General features: G+C 52.9%; 2 protein-coding genes across 2 annotated transcripts; one reads left to right on the forward strand and one right to left on the reverse strand.

Moving 5' to 3' along the window:
- Positions 1–1,184: 1,184 nt before the first annotated feature.
- TTLL9 (tubulin tyrosine ligase like 9) lies at positions 1,185–10,985 on the reverse strand. The gene is made up of 5 exons (XM_082292982.1): positions 10,536–10,985; positions 8,838–9,023; positions 6,759–6,774; positions 3,670–3,859; positions 1,185–1,555 (listed from the first exon to the last, which is right to left on the reverse strand). The coding sequence occupies exons 1-5, from the start codon at positions 10,851–10,853 to the stop codon at positions 1,264–1,266; spliced, it is 1,002 nt and encodes a 333-aa protein (XP_082149108.1). The 5' UTR covers positions 10,854–10,985; the 3' UTR covers positions 1,185–1,263.
- Positions 10,861–17,443, forward strand: DUSP15 (dual specificity phosphatase 15). The gene is made up of 7 exons (XM_082292630.1): positions 10,861–10,991; positions 12,540–12,573; positions 14,483–14,565; positions 15,009–15,058; positions 15,681–15,755; positions 16,221–16,392; positions 16,564–17,443. Exons 1-7 carry the CDS (start codon positions 10,971–10,973, stop codon positions 16,774–16,776), a joined length of 648 nt encoding a protein of 215 aa, XP_082148756.1. The 5' UTR covers positions 10,861–10,970; the 3' UTR covers positions 16,777–17,443.
- Positions 17,444–20,205: the final 2,762 nt, after the last annotated feature.

Below are 20,205 nucleotides of genomic sequence, written 5' to 3' on the forward strand. Positions count from 1 at the left end.
CCCTGAGGTTGCTCACCTGTTCTGCCAAATCTTGCAAGAGTAACAGAGCTGGGCCTGGTCCCTGGGCTTGGTCCCTTGCTCTCTCTCTTTCCTTTTCCCCAGCCATGAGAACTTCAAACACAGCACCACCATTTCCCTGGCTCCCTGACCACCTTCCAACTTAGCAAGGCCTTCTCCTGCCCTGGCCAGTTCTAAACACGCTTCAAATTACACAGAGTTCCAAAAAATACCCTGTATCAGACCCCTTAGTTCTGAGGTGTGATTTCTTTAAACCAAAAAGCCCAACTGCCATTGCTTGGTCTAACTTTTAAAATTCTGCTGTTGACACTACATACTCTAAATGTGTCTCTGTCCACTTCAGGCTTACATTTCAGATACACAGACTAAAAATAACTGACTTACTACCTAAACTGTCTTTGCCTGGAGCTTTTTCAGAAGCTTGCTTGTCTCGTGGGAGCAAGAGGCAGCTCACAGTGCCACATCTCAGTGCTGGAGCTGCTCTTACATAACCCGTGTGGTGCAGCCAGTCCATGTCTCCATAATGTGATGGCAGGGTTATTTTTACAGTCTCATGGCAACAGGTTTTCTGCTCTGACATGTTTCCATAGTAGTAGCAGGAGGAGGATCAGGTGCCTGCCTGCCCTAAAAGCTTTGTTTTGCTGTGCAGAATGTGTTTAGCCCCTTTGTTTTCTCACACGGAACAGAACTAAGCTCTGCAGTGCAGAGGGCCAGCTGAGCAGCCAAGCATCCCTGTGTCAGCTGAAATACCTCATTCCAGCCCACTGCAGCTTCCAAACTGGGAAACTCTCAGAAGCAAGGGAGCCAGTGCCTTGTACTGAGCCTGTGGTATCCAGAGAGAAGTGGGAGCTGCTGCTGCCCAACACGAGGGGAGAGTGAACTTCATTCATGAGGGTCTCTCCCTCCAAGCTTGGGATCAGCACCACAGTTTCTGCTATGCAGAGAGATTCCTGAAAAGCTGCTTCAGTTGTTTCTTCACAGCAGCCACAATGAAAACATGAGCAGGCAAGTTACACATCACCTTCCTCTTCCTGCCTGTAGAGGCGAGGTGATGTTTCACTTTCAGGTGATGCTGTGCTCATGTGTTGCTAGTTAGAATCCACAGCCAGAGGTGATTGTAGACACACTGAGGTGTGCATGGCAAAAAGTACAATGTGTGTCAGCTTCTCCAAGTGTGGAGAATCCAAGCACTGCTTCCTATCAGTAAAATACACAACTAGCTTCAGGAAAGTGCCCAATAAGCAGTCACCACAGTGACTGCAGAGAGTCATTTTTGGAAAACATTTGGTCCTTTTGGTCTCCTAATCCCCTAATTGCTTGCACACTCTGGTGAGGATGTGTGCTCCCCTCCTGCGGACGTGCCGACAGCTTCAGGACTGAGCAGGGCACCTGCCAGCACTGGATGAATTCTACACCTAAATGTGTGTTTGCTATGATGTTCTCATTCACCAGAACACCCAGATCTCCCCCTCTGCTGACAGGCCTGTCATTCCAGACCAGGCTAAACCCTCCAACATGCTGTTCTTTCCCTGTCAGCCTACGGCATCAAACCCACGGACTGAAGTACCTGAGCAATGACAATTCCCCAGCTGCATGCGGGAATCAACTCCCAGACAACCAGGGACGCAGCTGAACTGCTGAGAGCAGGGGACATCTCTCTGCTATTAATATCTGGGGTTAGCAGTTGTAAAGTCAATGACAAAATGCTGCAAAACCAGCTACTGGGAACAGAGCACTCCAGCAGCAGCACGAGTGGGAGGCACAGTGCACAAGGACCTCTGACAGAGCTCTTGTGCAAGTCCTGGCTCCAACACAGGCTCCAGTCCTTTGGCAGCCCCATGCTGCCTTGTTTTCCCACTCTGAAGGGGCAATATGCTTCCTTACTTTGCTGCTGGATATTCATCATTTAATCACTATGAAGTTTAGAGGATTATGATCAGTTGCCAATAAAATCATGAAACCAGACCATCCATCCCAAACACTAATAAAACCCTTCAGACAGTGATAAACATCTTCACCCCCCTGCTCTCCCTGTTCACAATGCAAAGTGGGTCTTTCAGAACATGAACTTGAGTTCAGAGTCTCCCTGGCAGCTGGCAGTGCGGAAGGTGAAGTGTTTACCTCCAGAACCCAGCTGAGGAGATACAACACTAAATTAGGGAGAAACAGGCAGTTTTGCCAATGGCTCATTAAGAAAAATGCCTGCCCACAAAATCACTACCCTGCTAGCAGGCAGGAGTGAGTGTGAAGCAATAGGAAATCCAACCCTAAATCTCTTTCCCATGTGCTGAGCCAAAGAACATTCTGAGCTTGTTGCAAAGTTTCTATTCCTGTTCTTGATGAGACTGAAGAAAAAAAAAATCCCTTTGGCTTCCAGAAAGAAAAGTGAAAAATAAAGTCATGCTGAAGCAGTAAGATTCACAGGATGAGCATTAACCCTTTTTAATTGCAGATGTGGGTGTCTGCAGAGAACAGGTTTCCAGCAGAGCATTCAGATGTCTCTCTGAGAGCCCAGCAGCACTGTGAAGACATCGAGGACTTTCATTCCAATTCATTTCTTTCCTGACTAACTGAAGTTACTCCAGCTCTTTCCCTGCAGCCTGCCTTAGCAGTAGTTTTGTTTGAGGCTGTGAATAGAGTAGACTGTGCACATTAGAGCTATCCCAGACCAGAACTGAGCTGAATTTATTTGCTCATTTGAAATAAAACTGTTCCCAGTGGCACCACGTGAAATATTGGGCTGAAGCTGACAGGACACAGTGCTGTAACAAGTAATACCAGTGACCAGTTAGAGTACCATCAACTTAAGTCACATCTAAGGGAACTGCCTTACCTATGGTTCTGCTTGCACTTTAATGACTAAGGCTGAAAGAATAATAATTGTATTTTTGCCTGTCATTTTTGTAGTAGTTTGCTGTTTCTGTTTCTCTCAACTCTTGTAATGACAAATCAGTTGCATTCTCGGGTTCCTGCTGTTGCAATACTTGCATTGCAAATGTAGCAGATAAATTTCTGAGACTTTCAGCTGAATTTCCTGATAAGTATTTTTCACTTAACCAGGGAGAAAACCTGTGTTAAAAAACAGACAAACTAAAACAACGGAGTCAAATTCTGTTTTAAAGGGGCTTTTTGTTGTTGTTTTAAATACCCTCAGTTCCAGGCCTGCATCTCAGTCAGTGCACCATGGACCTGGTGATGTTCATTGCTGGCAGCCAAACCACTCTGGGGGGAGGTTTATCAGTGCTGATGGGGCACTGCTGTGGGATACTTAAGTAGGAGAGATGATCATAACCCTCCATCTCTGGCAAGTGCTCTGATGCTTATGATTTGTTGGTACTTGGAGGGGAACATCTTCCAGAAATAGCCAAGTTGGCAGGGTTTCACAACACAGGGCTAGAGATCTGACAGAGTTATATGGTGCTGCTGCACCTAGCTGAAAAACTTGATACTCTGAGTAAAAGCAGCTGTGTCCTTCCAGGTAGCAGCTTCCTTCATGTAACCAGTTCACAGTACACCTCACCTGCAGCACCACACCAGCTCACTCTCAGCCTGCAAACCCCTACCTGCAAGGTGCAGAAGCATCACAAGACACCCCTGTCCCAGGGCCAGCAGCTGACTTGACACTGTAACCCGTTGTCTACTTAATAACACATTGAGGGCTTCAGATCCTGATGGGTTGCGATGTCACAGCCCAGGAGCTCAAAGTAGCGTTTGTCACTGCTAATCCCCTTCTGAACACTGGATGAAAGTGCTTGTCCATATCCATGAGAACCTCCACTGGCCCTGTCCCACACTTGGGAGTTGGGCGCTGTCCAGGCTGCTTGATGACCCACCTGCAGCCCTGAGACATCCAAACAATTACAGAAAGTAATTCCCAAAGGATGACCCCGCATTTAGTCCTTGTGATTTGTTTTCAATCATAATCTCCACAGCCCATCAAGAATTCTGAGTAAAAGACCAGAGACCAGAAGGTTGGGGCCACCAACTGCACTCAGCAGTTAAATTCTCCAGGCTTAACTGCTCTACAGCTACAGGAGAAAACAGTCCCCAGGTCTCCATCAGAAGTTCCCCAGCAGCAATCAACATCCTCCCTGCTATCAGGGTGCTGCAAAGACTCTCCCCACTGACAAGAGAGATTTATAGAAGGGAGCAGCCAATAAAATGGGAAGTTCAACACCATCCTCCATTATGCTCAAACACCATTCTCAGATTCATGAGGAATCTGACAACTTATTTAATTTTTTTTCCTTCCTCCCTCTCTCCTTCTTTCTCTGATCTTCCACCTCAAGGCAGCTTAACAGTGACAGCTGTGTGCAACAATGCCAACCTTGCTGTCCCTCTGAGGTCTCAGAAGTGAAGGGCTAAGCTACATCTACCTCTCAGGAGTGCACTGACCAGAACATTATTGAGTTTAAAGCAAAAAAGATCCACCTTAGAGATGCACAAAGCAACATTAAAACAGAAGGCTGGCCCAGCCTTATGCCCAAAGCTGCCACCAAGGAAAAAGTCACCTGGCTGTGTGTCAGGAGAGGAGGCAGCACAGTTAAGTGGCTGTAGCACACGTGGCAGCTGGCAGGGTGAGGTCAGCTCACCTGCACCTGCCAGAGATCCCACAGCAAGCAGCCTGGAATAGCCTGCAGGCAGCGTGTCCCCCTTCCCGGGCCAGGATCAGTCAGGTGCAGGCTTTTGTGCTGCCACATTTGTGAGAGGAACATCTGGGATGAAATAAAGATCCAAGACAAACAAACACTGAACAAGCAAATATGTTATTCTCACTCTGACAGTCCTCAGTGCCCCAGTGACAATTATTTTCCCTGTCCGTCCCTAACTATTAACCCATTCTTCAGCCACCTGAGCTGAAGTCCAACACTGCATGATGCTATCTGACCAAAAATAGTAAAAATCAGAAGTAATCAACAAGTAATGGAAAAGGAAAGAACAACTGCCCTGAGCTAGTGCTGTAGGTCAAGGTGAGGCACTGGCACAGGTTGCCCAGAGAAGCTGTGAATTCCCCGTTGTGATAAACCTAAGTTTGCTTAGATAAATCAGCTGGGCCCTTCGATCTATTGTTTCCCAGATAACCCACTTTGTCTAAGTGTTACTGCATCAGATAAGGGAAAATGCTGATAAGAAGCAGATCCCGAAGAGGGGGGGTAATGTTTTTTATCATGCCCATTTCCTCCCTCTCTATAAGGCATAGCTGCATCTGACAGTGTAAAACCCCCCAACAGAGGGATTGAGGCATTTCCCCTAAGACTGAACACGTATAACGCCTGGAAGTCTTTGTTGTGTGGGCTCCTAATGATGAACCATCATGACCATCATGCAGACCACAGACTGAAATTGCAATGATCAAATCTCATCACTGGATCCGTGGGGGGTGATACCTTTCTTTCTTTCTTCCTTTCCCATACTTTTACACTTCGTGTTATTTTTATATTTTAATAGAAAACAAGCCAAACAGCTGTATGCCTCATTTTCTTTTAAATTAAAACAAACCTGCCTCATATATGTACATTAGTCACTCAGTGTCATTTCACTCTAATTCACCCCAAGGGATCTATTAACAAGAACCTCATTCACCACTCAAATGTGGGTTTTAACACCCATTCCTGGAAGTGCTCAAGGCCAGGTTGGATGGAGTTTGGAGCACATGGTCTAGTGGAAGGTGTCCCTGCCCATGGCAGGGGGCTTGGAACAAGATCTTCATGTCACCATGTCTCCAAACCTCGGCGCACCCTCCCCCAAGGCAGCCTGCTGCACCTGCACTCTGGAAAGGCTTTTGATCATTCAGAGCGAGCATGAACTCTGCTGAACTTTCACAGAGAGAACTGATGGATTTTCCTGTCTCCTAAACCATCAAATTGAGGTGGCATACCTTTTGGGAAGATGTGTTAATCTAATGAAAGCTATCAAACTCAATCCAGCAGCAAGTGTGACACGTTGAAAATCAAATAGTTCTCTCCCATGAATCACCCTGTCCTTACATTCTGTGAACCCAAGGAAGAAGAAAGGCTGCCAAAATTCAACCACTAACAGTAAAACTGGGAGTGACATTTCAGCTTTTTGCTGAGCTGATTTGTCAAAGTGACATTTGCAGTGATCTGGTAACACCAGTTTTCCAATGAAAAAGGACTGGAGAGAGACAGGGTGACAGCAGCAGAGATGGGCCAGCCGAGTCCTGTAGGTGTTTGCAGGAGTAGGAAGTGACAAGGTTCATCTGATGCATCTAATACCAAGCAGTAGAACTGCACAGCCCTTTTCTTACCCTGCTGGAATCATAGAAAATCCTGAGCTGAAAGGGACCTACAAGGATCAAAGTCCAACTCCTGGCCCTGTGCAGGACCACCCAAAGAATGTATAGTATAAATATATTATAAAACATGCATAGATATTATACATATGTGATAATATAACTCAGTTGCTGCCTAGTGTTAGATGCACCTGAGATTGGAAGTTTATATATAAATATGTACATGAAGTGTAAAAAATCAAATCCCAGAGAAAGTATCCAGCCATTTGGGAAAATCCATTGTAAAAACCATTATTGTTGCCCTGGAGAATGGTGAAGGAATGTTGCAGAAGGAGGGCATAGGAAAACAGACCAAGCCACTGGCAGAAGGAGAGGATGAAAAACGAGCAAAAGAACAAAATTCCTGTTGGATATTCCCAAAGAAAAGACTATCATTCTCACCTTCTTCAAACAATTATATATTTCAGTTTTCAGAACATTTCCCCACCTTGTGACTTGCCAACCTACAGATGGAACAGCAGATTTAGTGGCTTTAACATTTGCATTTCCTGCAGTTTTCCAGAATTTCAGTGAAGAAGACCTGCATAACCAGATTCATCAGCTGTTCGTGTGCAAGCATGTTTATTTAAGGTTATGGGGGCAGGGAGATCCAACAAAAACCCCCTCATATTTGTGTTTGGAGGATTCCTGAAGGAAAGGCAGAGCAGGCAGCCTATGGGGAACTCCCACAGCACCAAAAAACAAACTCTGTCACATGCTTCCAGAAATACATGTAACGCAACATATGTTCTTGGGAATTTTAAGTCCCATTTTAAATTTGTGTATGTTACAGAAGAACTTAATTAAACAGGAAAGTCAAAAAAGATGTTGGGGAATTACGGCAAATGAGCAGAAAAATCCTGAAGACAGCCTAGGCTGCACATTGCATAAGAGGGGGTGAGGAGTGGCCCAGATAAGGCACCCAAGGAGCACAGCACCCAAGGAGCACAGCTCCCCAGGACACTGCTCCCCAGGCGCAGCTTCCTCCAGCCCCAGGCTGTGGCACTGGGCACATCCTGACCTACTATTGCCTCTGAGTGTGGGAGGGGGCAACCCGGGACATCACAACACAGGGCTGCTCCAGAGCACAGACCAACAGAAAGACTAACGTGGAGTTTATTTTTACTTGCCTGCAAGTTTTGAGGTCAGCCACAATCTATTTAAGTTGTTGGTACAATTTCAGTAATCACAGGCTTTTCATATATCCTTATTTATTGTGTTCTGGCTATTTACCATGTTAATTGAGGTTGTGGGACATAAAATCAGCTTAATATAAGGGTTTTGTTGCCAATTAACACGTTCCCATTTGTAGACTTAGATAATCACTAGCTGCTATCCTCCTGGTTGTAATTCACGAGTTAGTTTGCGTAATTACCTCCCAGTCGCTTCTCACAAGGGTAAGACAAATCCTCCTGTCCCAGCCTCCTCACCAGACCTGCTGCACAAAATAGAGGGACTGCTCACTCACAGGGGTGTGTTTTTAATTATGCACCACAGCACAACACTTAGGATGTTAAATGGCTTGAATCCTCTGGCACTGGCAAGGCCTTTCTCAGTGTCACATGGTATTGTCAGGATTTCTAAAGGAAACACAGTTTTTCCTTAATGCCCAGATCACTGGCTGAAGTGGAAGCTTTGGTGTTCAGCGCAGCTCCAGGCAGCTGAGCAAACAGGCAGCAGGTTTGGGGGAACAAACCTGACTCAGAGCATAAGGCTGCCCTTCTCTACCTGCAGGGCAGAGAGAAGTTCATACCAACCAAATCCACCTCAACTTGAGCTCCAGAATGGTAATGGATATCCCTTCCTGGAAGTGTTCAAGGCCAAACTGGACTGGGCTTTGAGCAACCTGGTCTAGTGGAAGGTGCCCTGGCCCATGGCAGGGGGGTGGAACAAGATAAACTTTAAGATCCCTTCCAACCCAAACCATTCTGGGATTCTGTGATAATGAAGTCTCCCATAATCTCTTCACATTCTCAGGATGGAATTCCACCCAGTAAGTTTACACCAGACTTGCACCAGCTGACATCTAACACAATGGGATTGCCCTAAATCCAAGCAGATGTTTTCACAGCTCCGTCTTTGGGGGCTGCCCTAATGCTCATTAACCAGAAGCCCAATTAGCCACCTGCTCTGCACACACACACACACACACACACACCTTCTTGCACACCTGCAGCTGAACTGAAAGTTTTCAGAGCATGAACTCAACCATAACCCCACAGCCAGAACCCCTGGGAGAACAGTCTGTTCCTCCACACAGAGCTCTGCACTTTATACCTTCACCACTGAGTTAACTTTGGCTCTGCAAATAAACTGAGCTGACTTTCGGCCACTGAAATAAATTCTTACACAAGAAGCAGCGTTTCAATGGTACATGTTGATCAGGAACCTGGCCAGGAGCGCTGCTGCTCCATGTCACCTTCCTCTGCCCAATTCTTCCCGTGGGTTTCCTGCATATTTTCCTCTCCCTCTGAAGAATGAAGGCATTCATTCATCTCTCACTTTCTTTGGGAGAGCACACACTTACCAGTTTCATAACCCAAGTGATGCCAGGATTCTTGCAAAATTCTTCCACAAACAAATAGTACTCTGAAGGCATTTTGAGGGTCTTCAGAATAAAGGCACATTTTCTTGCCTCAGGCTTTCCCGCTTCCCTTTCTAACTGCTTCCGAAACCTCTTCAGATCTTTTGCTAAGCAGCTGTTCTGACTCAGCTGGGTAGAAAGAGAAATACAAGATTCAGCACAACAAATGCTCCCCCAGTAAGACTTGTTTTAATTGCCCTTGAGAAGCTTCTGGGGATCAACTGCACCACATATTCTGAGAGGAAAAATAAATAAATATGGATACCACTGAGACCTGATTTTCTTTGTGAACGAAGAGGATCAGTTTCAATTTTCTGTCTCTCTGCATGAGCACTGGGAGCTAGAACAGAGCTAATCTTACAATCCATGTTCTACCATTCTTACTGTAGCTTTCCTACGCAGTCAGCACCCCCCTTTCTCCAGGGGCAGACAACTGCTCACAGTGACCCTTGCAGCAGCTCAGCCACAGCACTCCTCAACCACCACTGGTCAACCCAGTGTTACGACCCACCTTCAACCTCCCTCCATAGAGTCACAGACTAGTTTGAGTTGGGAGGAGCCTTAAAAGCTCATCCCATTCCACCCCCTTGCCATGGGCAGGGACAGCTTCCACTAGACCAGGCTGCTCAAATGTCACACCTGGTGAGGGCTAAGGCTCCCCAGTGGGATCACATCCCACTTAGCTGCTGTGCTGCAGGAGATATGGCCCAGGAGGGGAAAGGGCTGTAGGTGTTTATACATTGGAATGGGCTGCCCAGGGAGCTGGTGCAATCACCCTCCCTGGAGGTGCTTAAGGAAAGACTGGAGTGGCACCCAGTGTCCTGGTCGACAAGGTGGTGTTCAGTCATATGTTGGACTCCATGATCTCAGAAGTCTTTTCCAACCGAATTAATTCTATTATACCTGCAGCATCTGAACCTGCCCATAAATACCAACCATACTCCCCATACACGGTGGGAGGGCTTGGGGAGGGGGGTGTGGGAGGTCCTTGCCCTGCACATGGAGTGTATGGGGCTTAACATGCTGCGCCGGGGATGTGCAGGAGTTGGGCTACAGAACCAGGAACCCGCCGGGAGCCCGCCGGGAACCCTCCGGGCCGCGCTCGGAGCCGGGCCGGGCCGGGCCGCGACCCCCGCCCGCCTGTGAGGGCGGCCGGAGCACGCGCCCGTCCCCATGGCAACGGCGCGGCTGCGCGCCAGGGGGCGCTCTCGGCACCCGCACCCCCACACGGCTCCCCACAGCCCCCGGGCCGATCCCCCCGCCCTGTCCCGACTCCCCGGGACCCCCCGCCCTCACCCTCCCTGCGGGCTGGCGGGGACAGGCACTGGTGCGGAACCCCTCAGCCCTGGTCCTCGCTGGCGCTGCCCATCCTGCGGCTCTGCGGAGTCCTCAGGACACTCCCGCAGCCCACCGGGCAGGGCAGGGATCCTGTGGCACCTGGCTGCAGGTGGGCACGAGAAGGGGTGGGCTTGGAGCGGGTAGGGCATGGGGAGGTGTGGTGGAGGCAGGGATGGGCACGGAGCGGGCAGGGTGGGCACGGTGCGAGCAGGGGTGGACACGCTGCGGGCAGGGCAGGGATAGGTATGGTGCATGCAGGGGTGGGCGTGCTGCCGGGGCGCTTCGCCGCGTGGGCGCACAGACCTTCCTTGATGGAGCAGGACAAAGGTTTTGTTCTTCTCCCCACAGTGCAGCCTTGTGCGGCCGCGGGCAGCGGCGACAGGCAGCAGCCAGCGCGGCCCCGTGCTCCCACGCCACGGCGCAGGGGGGGAGTTTCTCCTCCTTTGTCTGCTCCCGGCCAGGCAGCAGCCGGTGCGCGGCAGCGCCGGAGCAGCCGGGGAAGGGCCTCGGCAGGAGCCGCGGAGGACGGCGGCAGCGATCCCCTCTGGCCCGGCACAGCCACCGGCTCGGCCTCGCCGCTCTGGGAACGAGCAGCGATCCCGGAGGAGCCAAGCACTTCATGACGGGAACCCGACCAGGCAGCGGGGACGGCAGCTGCGCCCGGGGACGGGGAAGACGGCAGCATTGGGGACAAGGACACTCGCGCCCCGTCCCCACCCCCGGCGCCCGCTGTCGGCCATGGGGAACGGCATGAGCCAGGTAACGGGGAGCGCTGGGGCGGCTGCTCTGCAGTTCGGCCATGCCCGGGCGGCTCGTCCGGTGCCGGAGGTGGGAGACCCTTACCTGGCAGCTGCCTCTGCCGTGCCAAGCGGCGTTTCACCTACCGGCACCGGATCCGGCACAGGGCTCGGCTCTCAGGCAGTTTGTTTATCTGACGGCAGAGCAAACCGGAGGTGAAACAGGCAGGGACGTTGCGCTGGGACTCGTCCCGACAGCTGCTAGGGGGGTGTGGAGGGCAGGGGTCACAGCGAGTTCCTTCAAGGAAGGGGGGAACCTTTCCCAACACCTTTAATCCCAAGGAACTAGCGCCAAGCACACACTGGGAGCCCTGTATGACCCCGAGTCTGCTGGTCTCGCATCCCGTGCTCAGCGGGCCTGAGCTGGGCATGGGGCTCAGCATCACGGGGCAGAGGGGATGGGCACTATTTTATTTATATGCTGCCCCGTTTTTTCCTCTGAGGAGCGGGTCAGCAGGGTGCTGGGGACAGGCACATGCTGTTTATTCATGGTTCAGTGTCCTGCCCTTGGGAGCTGCCCTTGCTAACTAGCGCTCTCCCACCCGCTCCTCTCAGTGCCGCAGCTGTGAGTTAAAGGCCCCCCGTCGATAGGAAATTGATCTAAAATCGCAGGAATCACAAAAAAAAACCCCTTCTTTAAGCTGTTCAATCGAGAGAAGCGTTTCCAAATGTGAGCGGTGAGACAAGTGTGAGTCCAGCTGTGCTGGTGAAAATCACCTCCACCTGCTCAGGGCACCAAATATTGCTGCAGGGAGAAGCTGGTGGAGAACTGGCTGGATACAGGATTGAACTCACTGCCCAGGCAGTGAGTGAGGGAGAATATAAAATAGCTCTGGCTGAGAAGGTTTGCAAGGTGTCCTGCTTCTGCATCTGCAGTGCTGTTAACAGGGGCCTTGTCAAGTAATTATCTTTTCATCATGAGAAGTGGAATTTCCCAGGGGAAATGAGCTGAAAGCACGGTGTCCAGAGCAATCTGTGCCTGGACTGTGAGAAATGGGCTTCCTGCAGTGCAGAGTGAGGGGAGCAGACCTTGGGGCTGGGAGGGGATAACCACATCCCCTGCAAGGTTCTCTGTGCCTGTTGCTTTCCCATCCCTCAGGCAGCAGGGCTTCCACGGGTCACGGGTATAGTCCAAGGCCGTACAAAGGTGTATGTGCAACTTGCTGAGCTCAGGTAATAAACCCCAACGAAGGATTTATTGATGATAAACAAGAGGAGCATAATAAAGCTGTGTCTGGCTCCCAGCACCCATGAGAGTGCAGTGCCAGGTTGTTGCAGGTGCCGGGGCTACATCCAGCCCCACATCCTGGATGCCAGTGCAGCAGCAGCCCTGGGAATGCACAGGTCCAGCTGCACTGGCACCATTCCTGCCCTGGGGCTGGTGATGGTCATGTCAATGCCAGGACTTTGGCCCCTCTAACCAAGGTCACTGCTTCCCAGCGTGGGTCCCACAGTGGTACCACAGCACAAGGTCACTGCTCACACTGCCACTTTCCCTTGTGTCCCACAGATCCTTCCTGGCCTCTACCTTGGGAACTTTGTTGGTAAGTGGAACCCAGCTGCTGCAGAGATGTTCTCTAGCTGGGAAGTGGGGTTTGCTTGAGTTGGTGTCTCCCTGCCTGCAAACGCTGCCTGACATCCTGCCTGCACCCACCACCCTGCCTGCGCCCACTGCTCTGCCTGCACCCATGGCCTGCTCTGCTCTCTCACCCAGTTTGGGTTGGCAGTAGTGGGAGTGAAGGCACTGCGGGAAAAGCAAGGCAGAGACCCCCTGCCTTTGCATGGTTTCCTTATTTAACAGCTGCCCTGAGCTCTTGAGATACGTGGGGGAAAGGAACCAAGGAAGGAATATGGATCCTGTGCCAGGAGCAGAGGAGCTGGTGGTGCCACATGGATGCAAGGGAGCAGGACTGGGACACTTCAGGGTGATGCTCCCCAGTTTTGCAGCTGTAGAAGATGCCAGAGGGGGCTGCCCACCCTCAGGAGGGAATTTCCCAGAGGCAGTCACCCCTTCTTACACCAAGTCACTATTTTAAGGGGTTTTCATTGTCAGGGGATAGTTAATGACCAAGTGTTGGCATCTGCCATGACAAACCAGCATTTATGAGTACTCCTGCCTCCTTGATGGCTCCTTTGTGAGCTTGGTTCCTTCTGTAAGCGCTGTGGAAATTTAAAACCACTGGTGTGAATTGTTAAGGAAATGTCACTGGAGTTGCAGCCCTGTCCTCCCAGTGCCCCATGGAGCACTTTGGGTTGGGCTGGGTGGGCTGTGGCTTGCTGGGAACGGAGGGACAAGGGCACCCAGCTGCCAGGTTCATCAGGGGGGTTCCTGTGACCAGCCTCTGCTGTGGGGCCTAGGCCTGATGCCATCCAAACATCCCTTATCACTCTGCCAGGCAATCCAGGGTGACAACAAGATTCTAGGCCTGCAACATTAAGCTCACAGAGACATTTTCTCCAACTGGAACCTTTTTCAGCCCTGGTAAGCCTTGATTCCAGTGTCACCCCTTGCTGTCACTGCCTTCCAAGGCAGATGGGAAAGTAGCGGGTGCTTTGTGAGTCCCCCAAGAGTCCCCATCTCCCTCCCCACACAGAGCGCAGCTCCCCTGCAGGGCATTTCCCTTGAGACTCACTCCTATTAAAATTCACATCATGCCATTAGTACATCACGGGCTGGATTCCTGAGCCAAGGTTTTACACCACGTGAAAGTTTAGAAACGCAAAAGAATGAGATGGGGAAATGTTTCCCCTCCTCTCTCGCTGCGTTTGCATCTGCTGGTTGTGGCATGAAAGGGAGACACTCGGAAGCTGCTCAGCAAGACAAGCACACTCCCCTCCCTGTGCAACAACTGCTGTGCTAGACCAGAGGCCAGGATCACAGCCAGAATGCTGAAGAATTGGTGAGAGGCAGGGCATTGCCCCAAACAGCCAAGGACACACCGTTTCTGTCCACACAGCTGCAGAGAAGACTGCAAGTCACTGCCCAGGTGTTTTCTACAGAAAATTAGAGTTGATATAAATTGCTGCAACTGCACTTCAATAGTTCACAAGATAAAGCAGATCTCTCAGGCTGCAGCAAGTCCGGGTGCTACGTATGTGTCTGCTCAAGGAGGTGTGGGCAAGGCCCAGGTCTCCTCCCAAGTGGGGACAAGTACAGGCAGGAGGGACACTGCCTGCTGATTCAGAGCGTTTCTGTGCAGGTGTGAATGGTTCAATCAGCATGAGCAGCAAGGACGAGGGATCAGGGAGAGGCCTCTGGTTTGGGATCATGGGATTGGCATTCCAGGTTTCCATGTTTGCCCGTGTCTGCACTGCTGCATGTGGGGGTGGGATGCAGTTGATCTGCTGGAGCAAGGCTCTCTGTGCTGGCTGGCTGTAGAAGCAGGGTGGGAGCACTGTGGGAAGAGAAGGGTAGGAAATGAATACACATTGATATCTAGTTTTATCCTTCAGATGCCAAAGACCTGGAGCAGCTAAGCCGGAACAAGATCACCCACATTGTTTCGATCCATGAATCCCCCCAGCCCTTGCTGAAGGTAGGGTCCTGCATCAGAAGTCACCGTGTAGATTCCTGCAGCTCCTTCCATGCTGCATCTTCCTTCCCCCTCTGAGCATCCCATGGCATGTACACCTCTCCTTGGTCACAGATCCCAGAGGAGCTGGGTGGCCCCCGGCATGGGAAACTGGCTGTCTTGTGGCTATAACCCGTCCTTGAACGCTGACAGGAAACAATTTCCAGCTCTCCAGACTCCTCTTGTTTCCCATCCCCTCCCACGAGTTGCTGGTCTCCCCTTGCCCTGCCCTTCACTCCAGGGAGAGGGTGGCCCCATCCCCATGCAGGGGGGTGCTGTGTGGGGGGAGCAAAACCCTGCAGGCAGCTGTGGGTGAGGAGCAAAGGCACTGCCAGCTCCACTCTGACCATGTATGACACCCTGGCTGCAGTGCCTGAGCTTCTCCCTCTTCCTATTCTGTCTTCCAGGACATTACCTACCTCCGCATCCCCCTGCCTGACACCCCTGAAGCCAACATGTGAGTACCCTGGGGTTGCTGGGGATGCGCGGGGAGGCAGGAGGGCGACCAGAGGTGAGGGCTCACAGCTTCTCAAGTCCTCAATGTGCTGCCTCCAGCTCCTCAAGCACAGCAACCTACAGGCTGGAGATGTGATGCCACAGTGCAGGGGACCACCTCTGGACCCCAACAGCATCCCTATTGAGTGACTGCTGTGAGGGTATGAGCCCTGGGGTGAGGCGAGGGGCAGCCACTCTGCAGCACCCATGGAGAAGAGCAGCAAGCATCCCCCTGGGAAGTGTCTGGAGAGGGGAGAACACATAAAGGTTGTGGAGCCAGCTGAGGGCACAGGCATGGCTGGAGGCGCGAGCAGCCGTCGTCCCACTGCCCCAGCATGAGTCACACAAGTCACAGGGCAGCCCCGTGCATCCCCAGCACAGTGTCCCCCTCTGTGTCCCCAGCACAGAATGAGTTGGCAAGTCCACCTTTCCTTGGGAGCAAACAGCACTGAGCTGCTCAGGTCTCAGCAGTGGCTGGCAGATCCCCTAAAACAACTCAAACATGCAGGGCTGCTCTGCCTGTAGCTAAAAATGCTGTTCCACCCCTGAAGTTCTTATTCTGTCTGGTTTATTTTTCCTGCTAGCAAGAGGCACTTCAAGGAATGCATCAGTTTTATCCACCAGTGTCGCCTGCATGGAGGGAACTGCCTTGTCCACTGGTAATGCTTCTTCCTCTGTGCCCATTGCTGTGTCCCCCCAGCTCAGCAGATACAGCCCCCAGCCCCTCACTTTAGCTGCAACCCCTGATCAGAGCCAGCCTGTGCCAGAGGGCTCTGTGCCAATAGATCCACCCAGGATCCACCCTTGGCTGCGGCTTGTGACTCAAACCCAGTGGGATTCAGGCAGTCCTGGAGCCAGGGCAGCTTTTTGCTGCAGCTGAGTGTGCGGGATGAGCGGGAGTTTGGGGCAGGCAGCCAGGCACTGGCTGCTGTTCCCAGTCCCTGGAGAGGAGTGGGTATTTATAGGCACTGATGGCCAGGACCTTGGAAGGGCTCAGGCCTCTGGGAGAGCAAGTCCTTGGAAAAGAAGAACTGAAATATCTGAGGGAAAGGGGTGGAGGAAGAGGCAAGCATGGGGTCAGGGTGTGCCACTAACCCCAGCCCTTCTGCACTTTCCCTTGCCAGCCTTGCTGGCATCTCCCGCAGTACCACCGTGGTCGTTGCCTATGTCATGGTTGTCACAGAGCTGAGCTGCCAGGAGGTGCTGGATGCCATCCGAACCATCCGGCCCGTCGCCAACCCCAACCCCGGCTTCAGGCAGCAGCTGTCTGAGTTCGGTGGCAGTGCAGCCCGCAAGGTGGGACAAGCCTCTGCCACCTGTGCTCTGCTCCGTGGCTGAGCCTGCCACGGGTCTCAGAGCAAGGACAAGTCCTGAGGGGACTCAGTTTCTTCCCTGCTCCCCTTGCTGGCAGGCTTGGACCTGCCCTTGTAAACCAGCACCTTATTTTACTTCTTGCTCCTTCCCCAGGTCCGCAGGCACCTGAAGCAGAGGTATGGGATGTCCCCTTTCAATGACGAGGAAGAAATAAAGGCCTTGCTGCCAGCAGGGAGAGAAGGAACATCCAGGACAGAGGGACCTGTGCAAGGACTGGTCCCAAGAGCCAGAGACATGAGGAGCACAAGTCCCTTCCTGCTGCGGGTGAAGAGGACTTTCTCCTGCATCCCGGCTTGTCTGAAGTGACCCAAGTCAAGGGAGAGCAGTGAGAATCACCCAACAGCCTGGGAGAGAGGAAGGAGATGCAACACAGTGGGACAGGGAGCAGTGGGCAGAAACCTGCACAAAGCCCAGCTCCTTCTTCTCTTCTGGGTGGAAATGTGCCACCCTCTCTCTGGGCAGGTTTCATGGACAGTGTTGGGCTTTGCAGCACATGCTGGGCTCATCCTCTTCACATCTGGCATGCTGGGGATGTGGGTCTCTGCCCCTGGGTCACCGCGGGCTCCTTTTTGGGGCAGAACACGGAGTCTCTTCTGCCACAAGCCAGTACCCAGGTGTTGCCAGGTGTAGCACTTGGGTACCCACTGCATGGGTCTCAGGGTGCACGGGAGAACCAGTGCTCCCCTCAGAGCAGTTTTCCCACCAGCAGCACAAGCTCCCAGCATCCAGGTGGCTGGGGAGCAGCGACACAGCAGTGTACCAGCAGGTAATGCCACAGGCTCCCAGGCAAGGGTCCAGCTCCAGACTGGCCAAGCACAAGCCCTGAGCAAGCACTGTAGCTTTAGGAATCCATTGCAACCCATTCCCACCCATCCGAGGGCACAATCTGTAACAGGTGGGAACCAAGCATTTAACCTGGCCACACCTCACTAGAGCAGAGCCTTAAGCCATTTTGCTTAAAGACTTTCTATGTCCCCCAGTAATAAACACCCTTCTCTGTGGTCTGACTCCCCTGTGATGGCCGGGTTGAAACGGGGGTGCCAAGGGGGAAGGTGCCAGCGCGGGACAGGTCTGGAGCTGCTGCTGGCCACTCTCTGGAGTGGGCTGGGGGCACTGGCATGCCTGGACAGGGCTCACCCTCATGCCTTGTGGGAAGGTGACAAGGGAGGCTGGAAATGTGAGTGGCAGGGCAGGGCTCTCTGGGGACAAGCTCTGCTCCAGGAGAGGTTGGGAGCAGCAGGTGGGAACTCACCTGGAACCTGTTTCACTGTAGCCTCTCCAATCACTGGATCCATGAGCACCAGGTCCAGGAGACTGCTGGCTCCAGCTACTGGGAGTACTGGGAGCCTGGCACCAGCCGAGTATCACAAGACCCAGACCTGTCCCATTTGCACCTTTTCCTGGAGCAGAGTCCCAGGTGGGAAAGATTCTGAGGATGCCCAGCTGGGTCATCAGCATTGTCCCTGTTGGGACTCAGAGCATGTTTCTAGGGTCCCCCTCATCCCTGCCACCACTCTCCTAGGGGGAAGGGATCCCCCAGGAGGCAAAGCTTCAAGACCAGGGCTCCTTCCTGCTGCCAACATCTGCCTGCTGGGCTGGGTGCTGTCTTGGGGTGACCCAGGCAGACTGGGAGCTCCAGCCTCTCTGGATAGATACTGAGCAAACTGAACAACCAGGGGTGCGTCATCCTTCACTGCTCCTGCACCATCCACTGTGGGATCCCACTCTCCTCCCAGTTCCTTCCAGGGTGCTCTCCCCACGCCTTCGCCCCCACGCCAGGCTCTCCAGCACCCTTTGGCCCCCCAGCACCCAGCAGGGTGGTAGCCCCACGGCCCAGGACCATGCACCCAGGATGGACATGTGCCCCATGCACAGCTGCACCCCCTCACACTGGGACACCCTATACCAAGGTGTTTACACCCAGGGATTCATTCCCCTGTTCCCACCATAAATCACACGGAGCCCTGGCCCCTCCAGCTCAGCTTCACAGCACAGCAAAATGTATTTATTTTGGCAGATCTGGTTTGCGCAGCTTGGAAAAAACCGGGCAAGGGCAGGGTTAGCTATGAGTTAATGTTTGACTCCTTTTGAAGCTCATTTTGGCATGAAAAGTTTAAGGGTTAGGCAGCTTCAGCTTCCCTGTGCAGGGAGAAGCGCGGTGAGGAATCCAGTGGGGAATCTGGCTCCTGAGTATCCTCACTGATGCCCGGGTAATCAGATCCCCCGGGTCCTGCGTCACCAGGCGGCTGCCACGCCACATGAAATCCCCAGCCGGCCGATAAAACTTATCCTGCCAGGCTGGGGCTGACAAAGGAGCCGGCGGCTGCGATTATCTCCCGGCCTTGGATGTAATCAGTCCAAGGCACTGGGAGGCTGTGCAGTGACTCCTTGCCATCGCTCTGCTTCCCAAGGCAGAAAGGGCTGATGTGGATCCTCTGTTGGTCAGTCCCAGGCCCTTTTCCCAGAACGTGGCCCCACAGCTCGCCCAGATGGGGGGCACAGGGGATGCCTGGGCTTCACTTTGCAACAAAGGGGTCCCGGACAGGCTCAGTAAGGAGAGAAAACCCGTGCCAGCTGGGCTCGTTCGTACACCCCGTGTGGCCCCATGTGCCCTCTGTGCCACGTGGCTGTTCCCTGTCCTCACATCCTCTGGGAAAGCCCAGGACTGGGCTCTCTGCCACTGATTATTCATTTGGAGACTTTGCAGCCCCAGCAGCTCTCAGGCACTTCACTTCTCCTCTCGGCGAGAGGTGACTTTCTCTGACTCAGAGCCGAAAAGGAGACCTGTGGGACTGCAAAAGGAGACTTGGGGGGCAGCAGCCAGGCAGAGGAGCTGGGTTTCCCTGCACAGCGACATGGGGCTCTGCAGCAGTGATGGAGGAACCAACACCAGTGTCACCTCAGGGTGGCCCAGTGACCCAGCCCGTGCCCTGCTGGGGGCCAGTGGGGAGCTGGTGCAGGATGTGTCAGGCTCTCACCCCGGTCCCGGCAGCCCTTGGCACAGCTCATCCGCCCTTCCCACCCGTTTCCCGTTCGACTCAGCACCAGAGCCCCACGAGGCAGATGTGAGCATTAGAGCAGAGGAGAGATTTGAGATATGAGGTATGGGGACATGTGACTGTACACACCACCCTGGAAACCCCGTGCTGTTCCCGCAGCTCCCCGCAGCTCCCCACACCCATGGAGTGAGCAGCTGGTCCCACGGGAGGATAAAGCCCCTGGGGCTGGGACATGTCCGGGTCCCCAAAGCAGGAAGACGAGGGAGTAGGGCCCCTTGTTGCCTTTGAGGAGCGTGTGGGAGTCCTGACAGTTTTAGGGGAAGCTCTTGGGAGGGGTGCAGGAGAGTTCCGCGTGCCTTCTGGTGCCTTGTCCCCTCTCCCGTTGATGCAATGTGCCTGCCCCTGTCCCGCGAGTGCAGGCTTCCTGTGTTAAGAAATACACTTCGTGCAGGTCTCTCGGTATGTAAATTATCAGTGCGAGCTGCACATTGTGTTCTGCACGGCAGGAAAACGCTGGAGCCCCAGGCAAGAGCCGGGAATGGGCGCCCCCCCTTTGCCTAACAAAGGGCACGTCCCGGGGTGCGGGTCGATCACCTAGAGGCTCCGCAGGAGCCAATGAACAAAGGGAAGAGCCTAAAATCACCATTGGTGTACATGGGTACGCACATTGTGAAGTTCTGAAACCTCGGGGATGCCTTTGCTGGGGGTCCCTCCCGGAGGCACCAGCTCCGGCTGT

Source organism: Coloeus monedula (assembly GCF_965178545.1).
Source record: "Coloeus monedula genome assembly, chromosome: 17".
Taxonomy (NCBI): Eukaryota; Metazoa; Chordata; class Aves; order Passeriformes; family Corvidae; genus Coloeus; species Coloeus monedula.